This window comes from Momordica charantia (genome assembly GCF_013281855.1).
Source record: "Momordica charantia cultivar OHB3-1 chromosome 8 unlocalized genomic scaffold, Mcharantia_2.0 BLBB01000008.1, whole genome shotgun sequence".
Lineage (NCBI taxonomy): Eukaryota > Viridiplantae > Streptophyta > Magnoliopsida > Cucurbitales > Cucurbitaceae > Momordica > Momordica charantia.
The window spans coordinates 31,598,733-31,615,498 of NW_028275166.1; the positions used below are offsets into that span (position 1 = coordinate 31,598,733).

The 16,766-nt window shown below is 35.9% G+C and overlaps 3 protein-coding genes across 9 annotated transcripts; 2 read left to right on the forward strand and 1 right to left on the reverse strand.

Annotated features, from left to right (window-relative positions):
* Window positions 1-821: 821 nt before the first annotated feature.
* Window positions 822-9,021, forward strand: LOC111023269 (lon protease homolog 1, mitochondrial). Its single transcript, XM_022300663.2, has 20 exons — window positions 822-1,254; window positions 1,746-1,811; window positions 2,027-2,218; window positions 2,320-2,385; window positions 2,565-2,606; window positions 2,702-2,824; window positions 3,043-3,141; window positions 3,387-3,452; window positions 4,024-4,110; window positions 4,250-4,289; window positions 4,712-4,883; window positions 4,985-5,109; window positions 5,644-5,774; window positions 5,847-5,951; window positions 6,051-6,164; window positions 6,296-6,463; window positions 6,539-6,640; window positions 6,791-7,045; window positions 7,239-7,757; window positions 8,603-9,021. The coding sequence occupies exons 1-20, from the start codon at window positions 955-957 to the stop codon at window positions 8,774-8,776; spliced, it is 2,946 nt and encodes a 981-aa protein (XP_022156355.1). The 5' UTR covers window positions 822-954; the 3' UTR covers window positions 8,777-9,021.
* LOC111023270 (antigenic heat-stable protein) lies at window positions 8,381-12,145 on the reverse strand. 6 transcript variants are annotated; one of them, XR_002603095.2, is made up of 5 exons: window positions 12,031-12,145; window positions 11,557-11,758; window positions 10,824-10,939; window positions 9,909-10,312; window positions 8,381-8,752 (listed from the first exon to the last, which is right to left on the reverse strand). XR_002603095.2 is itself a non-coding variant. In XM_022300664.2 (4 exons), the coding sequence occupies exons 2-4, from the start codon at window positions 11,662-11,664 to the stop codon at window positions 9,970-9,972; spliced, it is 567 nt and encodes a 188-aa protein (XP_022156356.1). In that variant the 5' UTR covers window positions 11,665-11,758; window positions 12,031-12,145; the 3' UTR covers window positions 9,596-9,969. The 6 variants fall into 6 exon arrangements, 5 of the variants coding, with proteins under 5 accessions (XP_022156356.1, XP_022156357.1, XP_022156358.1 ...); XM_022300664.2 differs by lacking the exon at window positions 8,381-8,752 and having other exon boundaries at window positions 9,596-10,312; XM_022300665.2 differs by lacking the exon at window positions 8,381-8,752 and having other exon boundaries at window positions 9,596-10,312; window positions 11,557-11,800; window positions 12,031-12,116.
* A 1,200-nt stretch (window positions 12,146-13,345) lies between these two features.
* Window positions 13,346-16,349, forward strand: LOC111023261 (Pseudouridine synthase family protein). 2 transcript variants are annotated; one of them, XM_022300652.2, is made up of 2 exons: window positions 13,346-13,777; window positions 15,159-16,349. In XM_022300652.2, exons 1-2 carry the CDS (start codon window positions 13,348-13,350, stop codon window positions 15,869-15,871), a joined length of 1,143 nt encoding a protein of 380 aa, XP_022156344.2. In that variant the 5' UTR covers window positions 13,346-13,347; the 3' UTR covers window positions 15,872-16,349. The 2 variants fall into 2 exon arrangements, with proteins under 2 accessions (XP_022156344.2, XP_022156345.2); XM_022300653.2 differs by having other exon boundaries at window positions 13,346-13,747.
* The last annotated feature ends 417 nt before the right edge of the window (window positions 16,350-16,766 follow it).

Sequence of the window (16,766 nt, forward strand, 5' to 3'; positions counted from 1 at the left end):
AACGAAGTTATTTCTCAAAGTTTAACCACTAAAATATATATTTTGAAAGTTTATGGGTTAAAATATAATGATCCAGAAAGTTTAAAATCTTGACCCAACTTTAAATACTTTTTTTTCACTAGAAAAAGCAATAACCATTAAAAATTAATGTCTTTATTTTTTATTTTTTTATTTTTATTTTACAACTTCTAAAAGCAATGACCAACTCGAAAAGTTGTTTCGATCGACGCACAACGATGGGGAAGAAGGATGGATTTCTAACTTTGCTGTTTGGATTCATAATATAGTTGCAAGTGACTTTTCTTGATTTTAGTTTTATTTAAGGTTTTTTCAAAAAGAAAAAAGAAAAGAAAAAAAGAAAAACCAACTCGAAAAGTGAACTCAATCCACTGTTTTTCAAGTATTCAATCAATGCTCTTAAAAATAGGTCAAATTTATTAGTGAGATATGAAATAAAACATTTGTTTTGTTTAAATTTTATGTTATAATTTGAAAAAATCTATAATATTATTACTAAATTAAATTTGAGACAGCCAATTTGAACATAAATTTAGTGTCACTCGTTGCTTTTCTTTAGGTTCGTGGTTCTATTTTTCGTTTCATATCAACTTCTAATGGTCGGAGGTTCGAGTTTATTCTCGATTTTATTGTTTAAAAAAAAAAAAAGAGAGGTAATTGTCAATTACTTTTATAGCTGCCTTTAATTAAGAATGGTTTGGCTAGGGGTAATTTTGCTCAATTTCGACCAGGGGTGTTTCAGTAAAATCACAAACTAACCGAGGGTTTACGAAGGGTTTTAAAAATACCAACCTACTTGTGGGTTTTTTTTTTCAGCGGAGCTCTTCCCCGTCCATGGCGGTTGTTGCCGATCAGAAGACCACCACCTGAATTAGAACTGAAAATTCGCTTCAAGAATCCCATAAGGAAATAGCATATTTTTTCGATTCCAATTCAATGTTGAAGGTTGTGAACTCCTCATGCTTCCGGAGCCGGCTCCACAATCTGGCCCCGAGTCTCCGGCCGGCGACCGAGTCGGCCTCGCCTCTGGCTAGGGTTCTTGGGTCTCTCAGAGGACTGGGCGGGAGAAACTCGAAGTTGTGTGGTCGGGCGTTTTTCTGCTCCGACGCCAGTGATGGGTCGGAACAGGTGGTTGAAATGGAGGCCAAGGCGGAGGAGGCCGGGGCGGAGGATGCTGAGGCGAAATCTTCATCTGCTATTGTTCCGACGAATCCTCGACCGGAGGATTATCTGACGGTTGGTATTGAGTTTTGATTTTCATTCGATGTGTGGACGAGGAGGGCAAAGGAAAAGGAGAAACATGTTCTTTTCCCCATCCATTGAATTGATTTTTCTGTTTAATTGGTGAGGGAGGAGTGGGAAGTAAGAAATTTTGAAATGCCAGTGATGTTGAATACTGTGAGGATTGAATTTGGTGTTTTGATTGGTGGGCTTACTTGGCTGAGCTGAAGGGTTGAAGAGAAAAAAGAGAAGAATACAAAAGGATAAAACTTCATGATTATGATGATATATTTGAGTTTGGAGGGTTTAACTAGACTAAGTTATATGATACATTAGTATTTTGGTGAAACTCTCCTCTTGCCATAAAAGTTTTATTCTTGTTTTAGCGCGGTTTGATTGTTAATTTGACTGATCCAGAATGATCTTTTTCTTAAAAAAACCAAGAAACGAGATTATTGATGTTAACTTTCTTATTAATTCCCCTCCAATTTTTTTTCTTTGGACAGGTCTTGGCGTTGCCATTGCCTCACAGGCCATTATTTCCTGGATTTTACATGCCAATTTATGTGAAGGTAGCATAAGTTCTTGGCACAATTGGATTACATTGTCTTGTCATTTAAGTTGAAGAGCTACCGTGTACTTTGATATTTTAGTTCCGTTTGGTGGTGTTGGTATCATGCTGTTTATATTTCAATTTACATCAATTAGTATGCTGCTAATGGACCAATTTATTAGAGGCATTTACTTGTTTGTGGGGAAGGGACATGATACGTGCAATGTATTGCAGGATCCTAAACTATTGGCAGCTCTACAAGAAAGCAGAAGAAGGCAAGCTCCATATGCTGGTACCTTCCTTCTTAAGGATGAACCAGGGACCGATCCTAGTTTAGTTTCTGGAAGTGAAACAGAAAAAAGTATAAGTGATTTGAAAGGCAAAGAATTATATGATAGGCTTCAAGAAGTTGGCACACTTGCCCAGGTACTTGTATTAGTTTTTGCCCCTTATTTAATTTGCAGCAGGAAGCCCTATGTTTTAGTACATAATGAGTTGATTCTATACTCTCTCTATTGTTATTTCAGATTTCAAGTATTCAAGGAGACCAGGTGGTGCTTATTGGTCATAGAAGACTCCGAATTACAGAGATGGTAATAGGAATAATTTAATACATAGTCATTCTGCCTTTTCTCTTCCCCAGCCATATGCTCATCTGACCCATAAGGGTACTTAAATTGCACTGCAATATTTTTTTCTTAACGATTTTGTATCAGGTTTTTATTTGATTGTTTGAATTACTGAGCTTATGATATTTATGGTTTTTGAATAGGTTAGCGAGGAGCCCCTAACTGTGAAAGTTGATCATCTCAAGGTATGGGGTTTTACATTCCCCATTGAATCGTTTTTTAGGTTTCATTTGAGAATGAATTTGTTCTCTGTTGCTAATTTTGTTCCACTTTTCTTCAGGATAAACCTTATAATAAAGATGATGATGTTATAAAGGCAACTTCATTTGAGGTTATATCTACACTAAGGGATGTTTTGAAGACCAGTTCTCTTTGGAGGGATCATGTTCAAACATACACCCAGGTACCCCCTCCACTTAAAAAGAGTGAAAAAAAACAAAGGAAAAAAACAAATCAAAGAAAAAAACCCCAAACATAAAAAACAATCTAAGCATACTTGAAGATTTAAATGTAAGTAGATATTTGATAGACTCCATTTCCATTTCAAAGGTTGGCCATATGTAAAATGTGGCTGTTATGACTACTTTTATTTTGATTGTGATATTTTTCTGCGATGTGCAGCATATTGGCGATTTCAATTTTCCAAGATTAGCAGATTTTGGGGCGGCAATATCTGGAGCAAATAAATTACAATGCCAGCAAGTGCTTGAAGAATTAGATGTAAGCAGATATTTGACAGACTCTTAAAAATTTTGGTATTTATTGGGTTGGGTGCATCCTTGCAAAGATAGATTTTTTATTTTTATACGTTTTTTGGGCAAAAAGATTAATCATCTTCATTGATCTGAATGTGTCAGGGATTTAACTTTTCACAGTCTAGCAGTCTAGCATCAATTAACTTTGCAGCTTATTTCTTTGGTTCTATTCTATCTGATTCTCTTACTCCTTTTCTCCCTCTGACTTAGGTATATAAACGATTGAAACTTACACTTGAGTTATTGAAGAAGGAGATGGAAATAAACAAGATTCAGGTATGTTCTGATATTTTCCTGATATTTGACATTTTGAACAATGTATTAAGACTAGTCCTTTACCATGTTCAAATGAATGTAGAGGTTTTAATTTCCTTTGTAATAAAATAGGTTCTAAATGTATATGTTTAAATTCCTAATAGCTATGGTTGCCTAAAAGAATTGCATACTCTGAGCCCATTGGCTAGAGACCCCTTGAGAATTTGATTTTGGGATCCTCTTTGCTGAAGCACGAAAAAAAAAATAAAGATTTTATGATATCAGAAGAATCCATTCTCTTAACTTCCATTCATGGTTCTTCTTTAATGGGCTGTTTTTTTGTATGTCCTTCTTGCTCTCCTTTTCATTTTTCTCAATGAAAGATTGGTTTCTTATTAAAAAAAGAAAAAAAAAACTTCCATTCATGGTGCTACTTATCGATGTGCTAAAAGTGATTGAAAGAAGGGCTATGTTTGAAAATTTTCAATTGGAGAGTGGTCAAATGGTCCCAAAAAAATCACCTGCATTCCTCATTTTCATCTATTTAAGGTTATTGGCCTTGCTGATACTATCCTTTAAATGATTACAATAGGAATCTATAGCAAAGGCAATTGAGGAGAAGATAAGTGGCGAGCAACGTCGTTACTTATTGAACGAGCAACTTAAGGCCATTAAAAAGGTTTGTGCACCACCTTGAGCATCACATTGTTATTGATCCGCATCTGCAAATATAGTTCTCCCAATAGTTACTACTTACTAGCGAGGCTTTCCTCTTATCTCAAACTTTTGACACAGTTTATTGGAATTTCTATGTTCAGGAGCTAGGACTTGAAACAGATGACAAAACAGCTCTTTCAGGTGAGCCAGTGATGGATTTTATTTTGGTCTGTGTATATACTCGATATAAATTGCACAGGGAGTTCTAGAAAACTACTAGATTTCTAATGAATAAATTACTAAGAAAATGTTCGCAAGAGAATTTGATGACCTAGACGTGAGTGGATTATGCAGTTTCTCAAATGAGCTTGTATGAGGAAGATTGAAAAATTGAAAATGACTTATGTTGAAACCTTCATCTATCACCATAGGAAAGTTCTACTGAATTTTTGGGAACATGTTAATAATGATTTCAGATGTATTTTATATCCTTGAAAATGTTATGGTGGTGATTGTTGGTAGCCCCAATAGGATAATGCAGACTGGAGGGACAAAGTTAGGTTTTGCTTTTCATTTTTTCCCCCATCTATTATGGTTACACTAATATTTTACTTCTGCTGCAGCAAAGTTTAGAGAAAGACTTGAACCAAACAAAGACAAATGTCCTCCACATGTGGCACAAGTTATCGAAGAAGAGCTTACGAAGCTGCAGCTTTTGGAGGCCAGTTCGAGTGAGTTTAATGTTACAAGAAACTATCTGGATTGGTTGACTGCACTTCCTTGGGGAGTTTACAGGTTTGTGGACTTCAACCGCTGCAGTTTTCATTTATGACTTGCTGATGCAATGATGGGGAATGTGACGTTTGTCTCTCTTTTTTTTAATATTACAACTGCAGTGATGAGAATTTTGATGTTCTTCGCGCACAAAAGATTCTAGATGAAGATCATTATGGATTAACTGATGTGAAAGAAAGAATCCTCGAATTTATTGCTGTTGGAAAGCTCAGAGGAAGTTCACAAGGTTTTTGATGCTCTCTTCTTTCTGATTGTGGGTTAAAGTACATGCTATGATAATAAAATTTTCTCATTTCTCAATTCTCCCCATTTTGTATGTTTCATATCATAAATGAAATATTTGTTTCTTACCAAAAAAAAAAAAAGAATTGTCATTTCATGCTTGTTTGACTCTCTTCTTTCTTACATTTTGCTGGCTTGCTGACGTCTTTCCTGACAATAATATTTTGATGGATGTTTTTCTGTACCTTGTTCTTATTCTTTATAACCTTATCGCTGTATAGTTAGATGTCCAATGATACCATCCTTGTTTCTTTGATATGCTTGGTGATTTTCTGACAAACAATATCACTGAGTCATGCTCGAGTATAATACTTTTGTTTCTGGATGATGCAGAAGCAAAAGAGCTGGTTAATTGTTCGTAATGTACATCATAATATGCTTAATATGGCAACTTACTATTATTTTATATTAAAAAACAAGTAATTATATTCTTAATTTGTTAATTCGTGAACAAGTGAGTTACTTCACTTCATGACAGGAAAAATCATATGTCTCTCTGGTCCACCTGGAGTGGGAAAAACCAGTATTGGTCGTTCAATTGCCCGTGCCTTGGATCGTAAGTTCTACCGATTTTCTGTTGGAGGATTAGCCGATGTTGCTGAAATTAAGGTTATTCTCGGGCTGAATCCTTGTACCTTTGAAAAATTATTTCATGTACACTTACTCCAAAACTGTATCCAGGGTCATCGGCGAACCTATATTGGTGCAATGCCAGGAAAGATGGTGCAGTGTCTCAAAAATGTTGGAACTGCTAATCCTCTAGTCCTTATTGATGAGATAGACAAGGTATATGATTGCAGGAAAGACTTGAGAAATTTGGCCTTCTTCTTAGAAGTGTTCATTCACTACAAGTTTAGCTTTAATCATTTATCTTGCTTCTTGCAGCTTGGAAGAGGTCATGCTGGAGATCCTGCTAGTGCTTTGCTGGAGCTTCTTGATCCGGAGCAGAATGCTAACTTTTTGGACCATTATCTTGATGTCCCAATTGACCTTTCAAAGGTGGGTTAAGGTGATAAATTCTTTGTTGGTCATAAGGTTTGATCATTCTGTAAAGAAATTGAACTTAGCATATGAAGTTGGAGCACTAGTTTTACCAAAAGTGGTTCACCGTTCGGAAATGTCTATTGCAGGTTCTTTTTGTCTGCACGGCAAATGTTGTTGAAATGATACCCAATCCTCTTCTTGACAGAATGGAGGTCATTGCCATTGCTGGATATATTACCGACGAGAAGATGCACATAGCGAGGGACTACTTGGAGAAAGCTACACGCGAAGCATGTGGGATTAAACCTGAACAGGTTTCTCTCTTTCGCTGAGGCGCCTGTATGTAACTATAGGATACCATGAAATATGTATAATTCGATTAATTTCAGGTTGAAGTGACTGATGCTGCCCTTCTTGGTCTCATAGAAAACTATTGCCGAGAGGCAGGGGTTAGAAATCTACAGAAGCACATTGAGAAGATCTATCGCAAGGTTCATGAAAGTACTTGACCTTTGGATTAATCTTGAGATTTATTTGATAATGGAAACTAGTTTTCACAAGCCATAAGATATATCTTGGACCTGTTGCATGGATCACAGGATAAATAACCTTACCATGTAATTTTATTTGTAATGTGGCAGATTGCTCTTCAGCTTGTAAGACAAGGAGCATCAAATGAACCTGCACCGGTAGAGGTTGTCGAATCTAATGAAGAGAAGCTAGAGCTAATAGACGAATCAAGTCAAAACAATAGTGAAAGCGAGAGTCAAAGTGAAAGTGAATTGATCAATGAAAGTAGCCAAGATAAAAAAGCTGAATCCTTTTCCGAGGCCGAGAAGATATCGGGTGATCTTCTAGCTGATGATTCTCATCCCAATCAACCTGTGGTTTCCAAGGTATCTAAGAAATATAAGTGCATTATCCATGTAATTTAGCTGAATTCCTCCCCGTTTCTAACATGGGAAAATGAAATCTAGCTTGACTCTCAAATCTAAGCAAAACTGGAGTAACTTATGCAGTACCACTACCAAAGTCATATCCTTGAGCTAAATCAGATTTCATGTCCTGAAATTTTCGTGGCTTTGGCAGGATGAATCAGAAACAAGGCAAATCACTGAAAGTGAAGTCACCAGCGAAATCGAGAAAGTGATCGTGGACTCACCAAATCTAGCTGATTACGTGGGGAAACCAGTTTTCCATGCCGAGCGTATTTATGACCATACACCAGTCGGGGTTGTGATGGGGCTTGCTTGGACTGCCATGGGAGGTTCCACTCTCTACATAGAAACCACTCAAGTTGAGCAAGGAGAGGGGAAAGGGGCGCTTCATCTGACTGGTCAGCTTGGAGATGTCATGAAAGAAAGTGCTCAAATCGCTCACACACTTGCCCGGAGGATATTGCTCGAAAAAGAACCAGATAATCCCTTCTTTGCAAACACCAAGCTTCATCTTCACGTTCCTGCCGGAGCAACGCCCAAGGATGGACCGAGTGCTGGTTGCACCATGATAACATCTCTATTGTCACTTGCCATGAAGAAGCCTGTCAGAAAGGATCTAGCCATGACTGGAGAAGTAACTTTGACCGGAAAAATTCTTCCGATTGGTGGGGTAAGTTGAAGAATTCTAGCACTTGCTATAATTTATCTTTTTCATGCTATTATCCTAGACTTGAGAATACAACCTACATTAGTGGTGGAAGCTGAAATCGAGTAAAACTGAAAGAACCAGTGAAACCAACTGAACGATCAAACTAAAAGAACAGACGAAACCAACCGAACTGATGGCCTGGTCAGTTTGAAGTATATTTGTTGGCTGGTTTGGTTTTTTCCGTATGAAATCGAAAGATAGTAAGTTGGTATGGTTTGAATAGATAGTAAGTGGTCACCTACTTGAGATTTACTATTACTACTGCCCTTAGACAACCACATGGAGTGGTATTAGGCAGTCACTTTGTGAAACTAGTTGTAACGTCCGAAGCTTTACTTGAACACTCACGAATATTTTGGGTAAAAAATCGATTTTAATTTGGCTTAGTCAGTTTTTTCCACGGTTCGATTAGTAAGACTTACAGACAGTAGGATAAAATGAAAAGATGATGTGTTTTGCAATTTACGAGTGACAAATTAATCTTACTCATGTATTTTAATCTTTTGTGTTCTTTTCATGTCCTTTACTTTTAGGATAATACTTGGCTCCTTAACAGTGATGATCAAATCTTGTCCTCACCACCATTAAAAAATTGACAACTTATATTTAAAAATAATGTTCGTTTTTGCATTACCCTGTCTTAGTTATCAAACATTTAATAAACATTTAATAGGGGTAAGGACAAGATTCCTCCTTACCCTTGAGGAGTCAAGTGTTTTCAAGAGGTTTAAGAAGTTCTTCCCACATTCAAAACATTGTTCTCAATCACACTCAAATTCCATCTCTTCCTGTACTTGCTTTTACAGGTGAAGGAGAAATCCATAGCTGCAAGAAGAAGTGAAGTGAAGACAATAATATTTCCTTCTGCAAACAGGAGGGACTTTGATGAGCTTGCTTCCAATGTCAAAGAAGGTCTTGATGTTCATTTTGTGGATGAGTACAGCCAGATATTCAACCTGGCATTTGAGGACAAACCATAATGAACCAAAATGAAATTTGATCATACACTACTTTACATTTAACACTCATCTGGGTTTCTTCATGACTAATTAATGATTTATGACACACAGAACTACCCAGTTTTGTATTATTTATATGTCTTCAATTGATGAAGGGAGAGGCTTTGATTAATAACCTCACCCATTCTTTCACCGGCTTCTCTATTCTCAGTGTAATATTTATGAACATTAATTATTAAGATAAGTGGAGATCAATCTTTTCTTTATTGAGGTTATGTTTTTCTAAATCAAAAGAAATATTGAATCTCAGTGTCTTCAATTTGTAGTCGTGCTCTTACTTAGGTGCTGCCTTGTTTGAAGACTTCAATTTAAACTCTTTTCTCAAACCTCAATAATTGTAGGTCTTTAGGGGAGGAAAATATATTTCCCAATGAACTTAAAGTTGATGTATTAATCTATATACTGTTTCAATTATACTTAATTTTGGATTATGCTTCTACAAAAAATCTCATATGAAAAGTAACATATTTATTAGTCTCAATTGTTTCCTACAATGTATCAATTCAATCAAAATTAGACTTGCTACACCAGAATCTTATTAATGAAGTGAAATAATTCATGATTTAGAAACATAACAAAAAGTCTAAAAGATCTGTTTATTCTGGCATTAGGTCTAGAGCTCTCCTAAGGCCCTGACTCGCCAAATAAAACCTGCCTCTTGACCAGTGCGGTCTAGCCCACTTTGTGAAAGACTGAAGTTAGAATTCAAATGTAATTCAACATAAATCATAATAACTCCAACACTAGGTAAAAAAAAAAACAGAAAAAGGAAACCATTCATGAAAACTGAACCAGAGATATAATCTACTGAACAACGTCAATACATATTAATATTGTTTTTCGCAGTAATGACATTGGTAGATTAGATTACAAGAACTAGTTTTTCAGGACTAAGCATCCTAATTTCTAACCATAAACTAACGGGAAACATTAAAGATCATAGAAGTGGTCATATGTGTCAACACAAACAAATTTTCAGACTCCCATGGGTTGCGTGTGCAGCATGCATGTGATAAATTTTGTTCCTATTTGTGTTTGACATGGCCACACGGGCCATGCTCATCAGATTAAGAGGGAAAAGCTTGAACCACACCTGTCAGATCCCGTCGTCATGGCATGGTGGTTCCTGATGTGGTATACGTCTTCAAACTCAACTAAGGTGATCTACTGAGTTCTTCAGGTAGAGCTAGATTTTCACCAGCTCCATTTGCAACATTGTTTTCCTCTCTGCCATTCATATCATTGAAACTCCTTTTCCTGACAGAGTGTGATTTCTCCTTGAGGTAATCATCTTCAGGCTCTTTTCCCTTGCCTTTCTCATTCTCAGGTTCTTTGACTGATGCCATATCCCCATTTTGAGGAGGAAACAATGGAGGTTCCCTGCCACTCAATCGACAAAATACTTTTTCGACTGTGTCGTTTATTTCTTTGCCCAACCCATTGTTGTCCAAAATCAATTCCCAAACAGATTTGGAGGCTTTCTCAAGCACTGGTGCTCTGCATAACATCCAAAATTATTTAAATTGTAAGAAAACAAAACATGTTAGTTCATTTACATCTTTGTAACCTCTTAAATAGAGAAATAATCATGAACATTCTAGACGTGGTACGAGATTCAAAAACTATTAATACATAGAGGATACACAATCTGCTTTTGTTTAAGCTTTAGGATACTATATTCTCTTCTATTCTTTTCTAAAGAATTTATTGTTAATAAAGTTCTCTCTTTTTTCATGACGGAAACAAACTCTCTTCCTAAATCATGCTCATTCAAATATATACTCATAGAAACTTAAGCATGCTTCAACCACAGACCTCACAAGATGGAAAAACAAAAAACTCAGTGTGCAATCCTTTCAACAAATTGAAAAGACACAGTGTGATGAACTTTAAGTACTTCCTCGTGTTCAGTTCAGTTAACAAGAAAAGTGAAAAGAGAAGAGGAAGAGTGGGGAAGTAATAGACGTTTAAACATTAAAGTAGAAATAATAGTAGAAATAATACTGACTCAAGTTCCTGTCGAAGAGAATCAAACAACTCTCTTTTGGTCTGCTTTTCTGCCCCAGGGGTATTAAGGACTTTGCTCTGTTCTACCATTTTAATGGTGGTATTCTTAAGCTCTTCCTGTAACAAGGAAGATACACGAATCTTCAAATGCCAATCCAAACTCAAAAACCATTCCATCACAGTATCACCTTATCATATCTAAATTCAAACAGTTACCAGATAAGCCAAGTAAACAATGTAGAGCTGAAAAAAAACAGTAAATTTCTCTTACAAACTATTGTCCCGACAGAAAAGCATAGATTATAATCCCACTACTTGGCCATTACTTAGGAGCCCCAGCAGTTACTATCAGCAACTCGATACACCCCCATCCATATTGGATAAAATGAGAGAATGTATTACTTTACTCGCTAAGAACACTAAAGAGAACGATTCAGTCAGACATGGTTCACGGATTAGACTTGTGTAACGTATGGTTAAAAGATGAAATCTAAGTTTGGTAGGTTAAATTGCTTAGTTTGTTAATCCCACGAACTGCTTAAACTCAGGCTTATGAAATCCACCTTCTATACCAAAAACCAACTTGTTTTCTACAACTTATTTCACCCAAACTTTGCAATCTCACGCTTATGCGTCTTATTCTGAGCTAGAGATTACTGCATAGTTGAATCAGTGGTGCCAATTTGAAACCCAAATAAAATAAGACAGGTTTGTGGAGAGAGAGGGAAACTGACATTGGCTTTGAGCTGGTTAATGATCTTCAACCTGAGAGAATCGATAGTACCATCATTCATCAGCGACTGCAGCACGTCTTCTGGAGTTATTATTGATGAGGAACTCATGAATCCCGTTCTCGATTCCGCTGTCTCCGTTTTCTCTTCAATTCCAGTTTTCTTCTCGCTTCAAATCGCGACAAAGATGCTTTCAATCTCAAACCTGCGAACGGAATGTTAAAATAACAGACCGAATTCCGCAAGACTGCCCAAAATTACATCAAAGTGATTTGTACCCGAAAGAATAAGAAGAGACATAATTAATGATCATGAAACCCCACGAGGAAGCAAAATTTCGGTCGCGTAAACAAAATTTTCAAGCGAAACAAACAGGGAATATAACGCGATGAGATGAAATCTAACAGAAATATTCTGAATGATTGAAGCATATGGATTTTTTCAATGTGATTCCGAATTTGAACAGATCTTTCGCACCTTGTCGTTGGTTTATCCTGAGGGCTACCGCCAGAATAATTTCGATGAGAGTTCGTGGGGTGGGAAGGAACTAAATATAGTTTTTTTTTTCTTTTTTTCTCTAATTACAATTTTAACCCAAGCCTTTTAAAATTCCATCTATTTGGTCTAATTTTATTTTTCTTTTGAAAATATTTAAAATATTTTAGTCAAAGTTTAAATTAGATCTTGATCCTAGTAGTTTTCCTAAATCTAATAAGTCATCGCTAATTTATCTTTTATTTATAAAAAAATCCGCTAACTTTTTTTTTTTTATATATTTACCCAACTCTGAACTTATTAAAAAAATACCCTTTTATTGTCATGTAAATAGGAATATTTTTTCAATATTTTCCTCCATATTCAATATGAAAAGTTGACAATACCTTTTTAGATGAGCCTGGGTAACACGTTCATTTTGCGAGTTTGACAACTAAAATTGAGACTTTTAAAAACACATGTATCAAATTAAAACTAAACTCGATGAAATCAGCAATTTTAAATGTGTGAGATGAGAATTGAACTCACACTTTCTTAATTGTAGATATATGTCAATTATACTAAACTATGCTCGTTTGACAGTCAACAATTTAAATTTAAAGAATATTATAATTGTAAAAAAAATGTGAAATTTGTTGATCAAAATATAGGTTAATAGATAAAAGTACTTATCATTTTTAACGAGGTCGAAAGTTGAGTCCTTAACTCTACATTAAAGACAAATAGGAAAATAAAATTATTTTTGACCCTCCAAGGTTGTATCAATTTTCATCACTAGCTTTCAATTTCATTGAACTGAACTTAAATAAGCATCGATTTTTACCTTCTATTTACTAATTCATAGGTCAAGTTTAATAAAAATAGAAATAAAAAGCTCTAAAAATTTACTAGTTGAATGAAAACATTAAATTTGATTAATGCACAAGTTCGTCACCCGAACTTACAAATTAAATAAAAAACAATTATAGTATCGTTTTTTTTAATAGGATCAGTTTCATACTAAATACATATTCTATAATTTATCTGACAAATATTTGAATTTTAAAATGAAAAATCAAGGATAAAGATCGCAACTCTTCTTAAAATAAAATTTCTTTTATGAAAGTACTCTTTAAAGTTTAAAGTTTAAGATGATATTGTAACATTTATTTAAATAATTATTTTATACACGATACTTTTCTTTAAGTTAAAAATGAAAATTACCGCATTTATCTAAGTTGGAGATGAAATTGGGTTAAATTTAAAAGTTGATGTTATAAAAAAAAAAGATTTTAAGTTTTGAGACAAAAACAAGCTTTAATGACACAAATGGCCCTCTTCTTAGCACTTCAGCCCACCTTCTTAATTTCCCACAAAACCTTCGCCAAATTCTCGAAACCCTTCTGCTTCCACAGATTCCGATCAGCCAGTATGGCGGACCCATCAATTCCGGTGACCGGAAACAGCCCAGCAACAGGACAGAATTATCCAATACCGCTCTCGCCTCCACTACCGGCCATATCCAAGAACTTGGAGCTCGCTAGGGCCATGGCGGCCTCCTCTAAATCCAGCCTCTTTGCTTTATCAGCAACCGATGTTATATTCGAGGACGAGTGGCTCATTGCTGTAAATAAGCCCCAAGGGGTTTACTGTGAAAGCGTTTTGGCCTCTGTTCCTCGTCTTCTCGGTGATTCGGCCATGGCTGGTGAGCAGAGTGGAGGTACTACAACTCTCTGCCTTTGCTTAGCTCGTGAGTTTGCCATTAAGAGTCAATTGAATTGTGTTTGGGTGTTATTTTGGAACTTTTTTTTCTTTTTTTGAGAAGTATTCAAAATTTGGACTGAGCTCGGCAAGCTGAATTCATTTTTACTCTAAACTTTCAACTTCATCGAATTGGATTGCTGCATTGCAATCTGCAACTTGCTCTCATTTTGAATAGTTAAAAAACATTATTACGCTCTTTTCATGAATTACAAAATAGGTATCATGATATGAAAATTGAGACGTGATACCAAATCTTTGAAGCTTCAATCAGGGCTGAATTTTTGTTCAACCTGTTGAGATTTAGGAGCTTTGTTCGACCGTAGATCCTGTGCATTGATTTGCTAAGGCATAACTTTAGTGCATTGAAATGTTATAGCTTGATTTTCATTGAAGTTAGTGGGTGAATGTAATGGAAATATAATGGAAGTCGAACTTATGGTTGGAAAGGAATCTTCGCTCTTTTGAGGATAAGGCTAAGTCCTTTGAGTCATTTTGTGATAGTGTCCATATTAACGCACGCCTCATAGTGGTGTCATACAAATAGGAAGCTCTTTTGCAATTACAACCTTTCTATGATTTTACAGGATTGGAGAGTCATTCTCTCTTAGCTTTTCCTTTTTTGGAGAGGGACTTCTTGTCCCTTGTCCTTAGGCTGTTCTTTGGTTCTTCTGTTTATAATATGTCTCAGTTTCTTATTAAAAAAAAATGGAAGTTATAACAGTCATTTAAGTTTAGGGTTCAATTTGACGAAATTGAAAGTTTGAAATGAATAATTACTCGCTCTGCCAATTTAAAGGGTAAAAATTTGAATTTTTCCAAACTTTTTTAACCATAGAAAAGGAATGCTTTATGGAATCTGTTTTCATTTTTTGAATCTATTTAAAAATGAAATCTCATATGTTCTCATCCCCTTTTTGTTTTTTCACGAAACACCTTGCCCAATGGTTTTGTCAACAAGAATCCATCTTTAGTGTTTTTTAAAACGAACAATATTTTCTACTCAACTTTCAAAGAAGTATTTAGGTAATCTCATAAAATTAATGGTACTGATGTTTTTAGGGGTGCTTAGTGGTATAGTATAGATAGCATGATAGGTGGGGATGCCTTGGGAATTTGACATGAATACATTTACTTAAGTGGTTTCTACTGCTTTCCCTATATTGTGGAAACATTTTGAATGTTTTTTTTTTCATAAGCCAGTTGATGTAAAGGGTTTAGCTGTATTCTGGTTGTTGAACAGAGAGGTGCTTGAGTGTGTCTGAAGTTTAAAAAATTTGTCTAAAATGATGTCATGTATTTACATCTTTTGATTGTTCTATCATTACCAATTTCTCAGATTATTCTTACCTCAGATTCTCCAAATGCAGGGATCCAAATCAGCTTGCCCGAGCTTCATCTTGCTAACCGCCTTGATCGTGACACAAGTGGGGTGATGGTTATAACTAAGTCGCATAAAGTTGCTTCTAAATTGGTGAAGGCATTTACTGACCACAATGTTTCAAAATCATATATTGCCTTCTGTGTTGGCTCTGCTCCGAAATGGAAAAAAATCAATGTCAAATCTGGTCATGGAAGGTCAAAGTTTGGGGTCTGGCGTGTCTATGCTGCAGCAGATGTGGGTCGCTCCTTACCTGGCGGTTCGGTGGTCAGAGACATGGAAACCTATTTTGAAGTACTGTCTGTAAATGGACAAAGCACCATGGACGAACTTCCAGAAGTAAGGAAAGATGAAGAAGAAACTATTGTAGTCCAATCGAAATCTTTGATAGATATTGATGCCCATAAGGACGAGATCTTGATTAGAGCACGACCTCGCAGTGGAAGAACCCATCAAATCCGCCTGCACTGCCAATATCTTGGAATTCCTATTAGAGGAGATGTTAAATACGAGGGTGTCATTGAGTGGAATGGAAATATTTATGACAGCCATGAGCTTCATGCTGAGAGCTTGTTCTTTGTGCACCCTGTTACTGGTATTCCTCTCAAACTGCAGGCTCCTCTACCATCATGGGCAAGTCAAGCATTGCTGTCCCAACAACAAGAAGTGAGCTCTCCATCAACCTTGAAGCATGTGTCTTAACAAGATCATTGGCACAGCTAAATGAGAACCAAAGAATTTTCTTATTAAATGAAGAGCCAGCGAATGCCGCTATAGCAAAATGGGCAATGTTCAATCAACTTCCAGCAAGTGCCACTATGAACGGTGTTCTCACCGTTGGCTCCTTGTCTGCAGTTTCTCATCTACACTTGATATTTCTGCTCCTTATTGAAGCAGAGATTTGAACGAGCTTTTGTGCGCACAGAAGTTTCTACGAAAATATCAGTAGAGTCGTAAACCAACCAACTTGCAGAATTAATCCTGAATATTTGAGAGGATGGATGCTCACAACAGGTTCTAGAAGGGAAAGATGAAGTATGCATGTATAAGGCTCATAAAGTTGTGCAAAGCCCTTCGGGAATGCATCTTCTGCAGGCATTTTATTGATTAAATTTGTGTTGAAGCAGAAAATTCTATGGTTGGGATGTTGTTGTTTTATATTGAGACTCATTGTTATTTCTCTCCCTCTCCGTTCAGTTGAGCAACTTACTGATCAAAATATGAAGGAATAATAAAGCTGTTCATGCAGCAATAAATTATGAATAGAAGAATAAGTAACTATAGAATTTTTATAGAATTTTTTAAGATAAATCTTCCTCTTTTGACATTTTTTGTAATACTCTTCAATTACACTCTTCTTCAATTACACTCTTCTTGGTGGTGTTATAGGCATAGAAAATCCTTTTGTAATTATAGCCTCTAAATGATTATGCAAGATTGGAGAGCTATTCTTCGGTGGGGGGCTCACCGTTTTGTTCTATGCTTTTGTCTATAAAATGTTTCTTATAAAATAATAATAATAATAATAATAAATAGAAGAATAAGTAAGCATGTCGAGTACGATCTTTGTCGATATTTATCTTTTATCGATAGATGC

Coding starts and splice junctions, on each gene's coding strand:
- LOC111023269 (XM_022300663.2), top strand. CDS start 955: ATGTTGAAGGTTGTGAACTCCTCATGCTTCCGGAGCCGGCTCCACAAT. Junction 2,825..3,042: donor ATGTTCAAACATACACCCAG/GTACCCCCTCCA, acceptor TGCGATGTGCAG/CATATTGGCGATTTCAATTT. Junction 3,142..3,386: donor AAGTGCTTGAAGAATTAGAT/GTAAGCAGATAT, acceptor CCTCTGACTTAG/GTATATAAACGATTGAAACT.
- LOC111023270 (XM_022300664.2), bottom strand. CDS start 11,664: ATGAGTTCCTCATCAATAATAACTCCAGAAGACGTGCTGCAGTCGCTG. Junction 10,940..11,556: donor TTAACCAGCTCAAAGCCAAT/GTCAGTTTCCCT, acceptor TCCTTGTTACAG/GAAGAGCTTAAGAATACCAC. Junction 10,313..10,823: donor TCTCTTCGACAGGAACTTGA/GTCAGTATTATT, acceptor GATGTTATGCAG/AGCACCAGTGCTTGAGAAAG.
- LOC111023261 (XM_022300652.2), top strand. CDS start 13,348: ATGACACAAATGGCCCTCTTCTTAGCACTTCAGCCCACCTTCTTAATT. Junction 13,778..15,158: donor TCTCTGCCTTTGCTTAGCTC/GTGAGTTTGCCA, acceptor CTCCAAATGCAG/GGATCCAAATCAGCTTGCCC.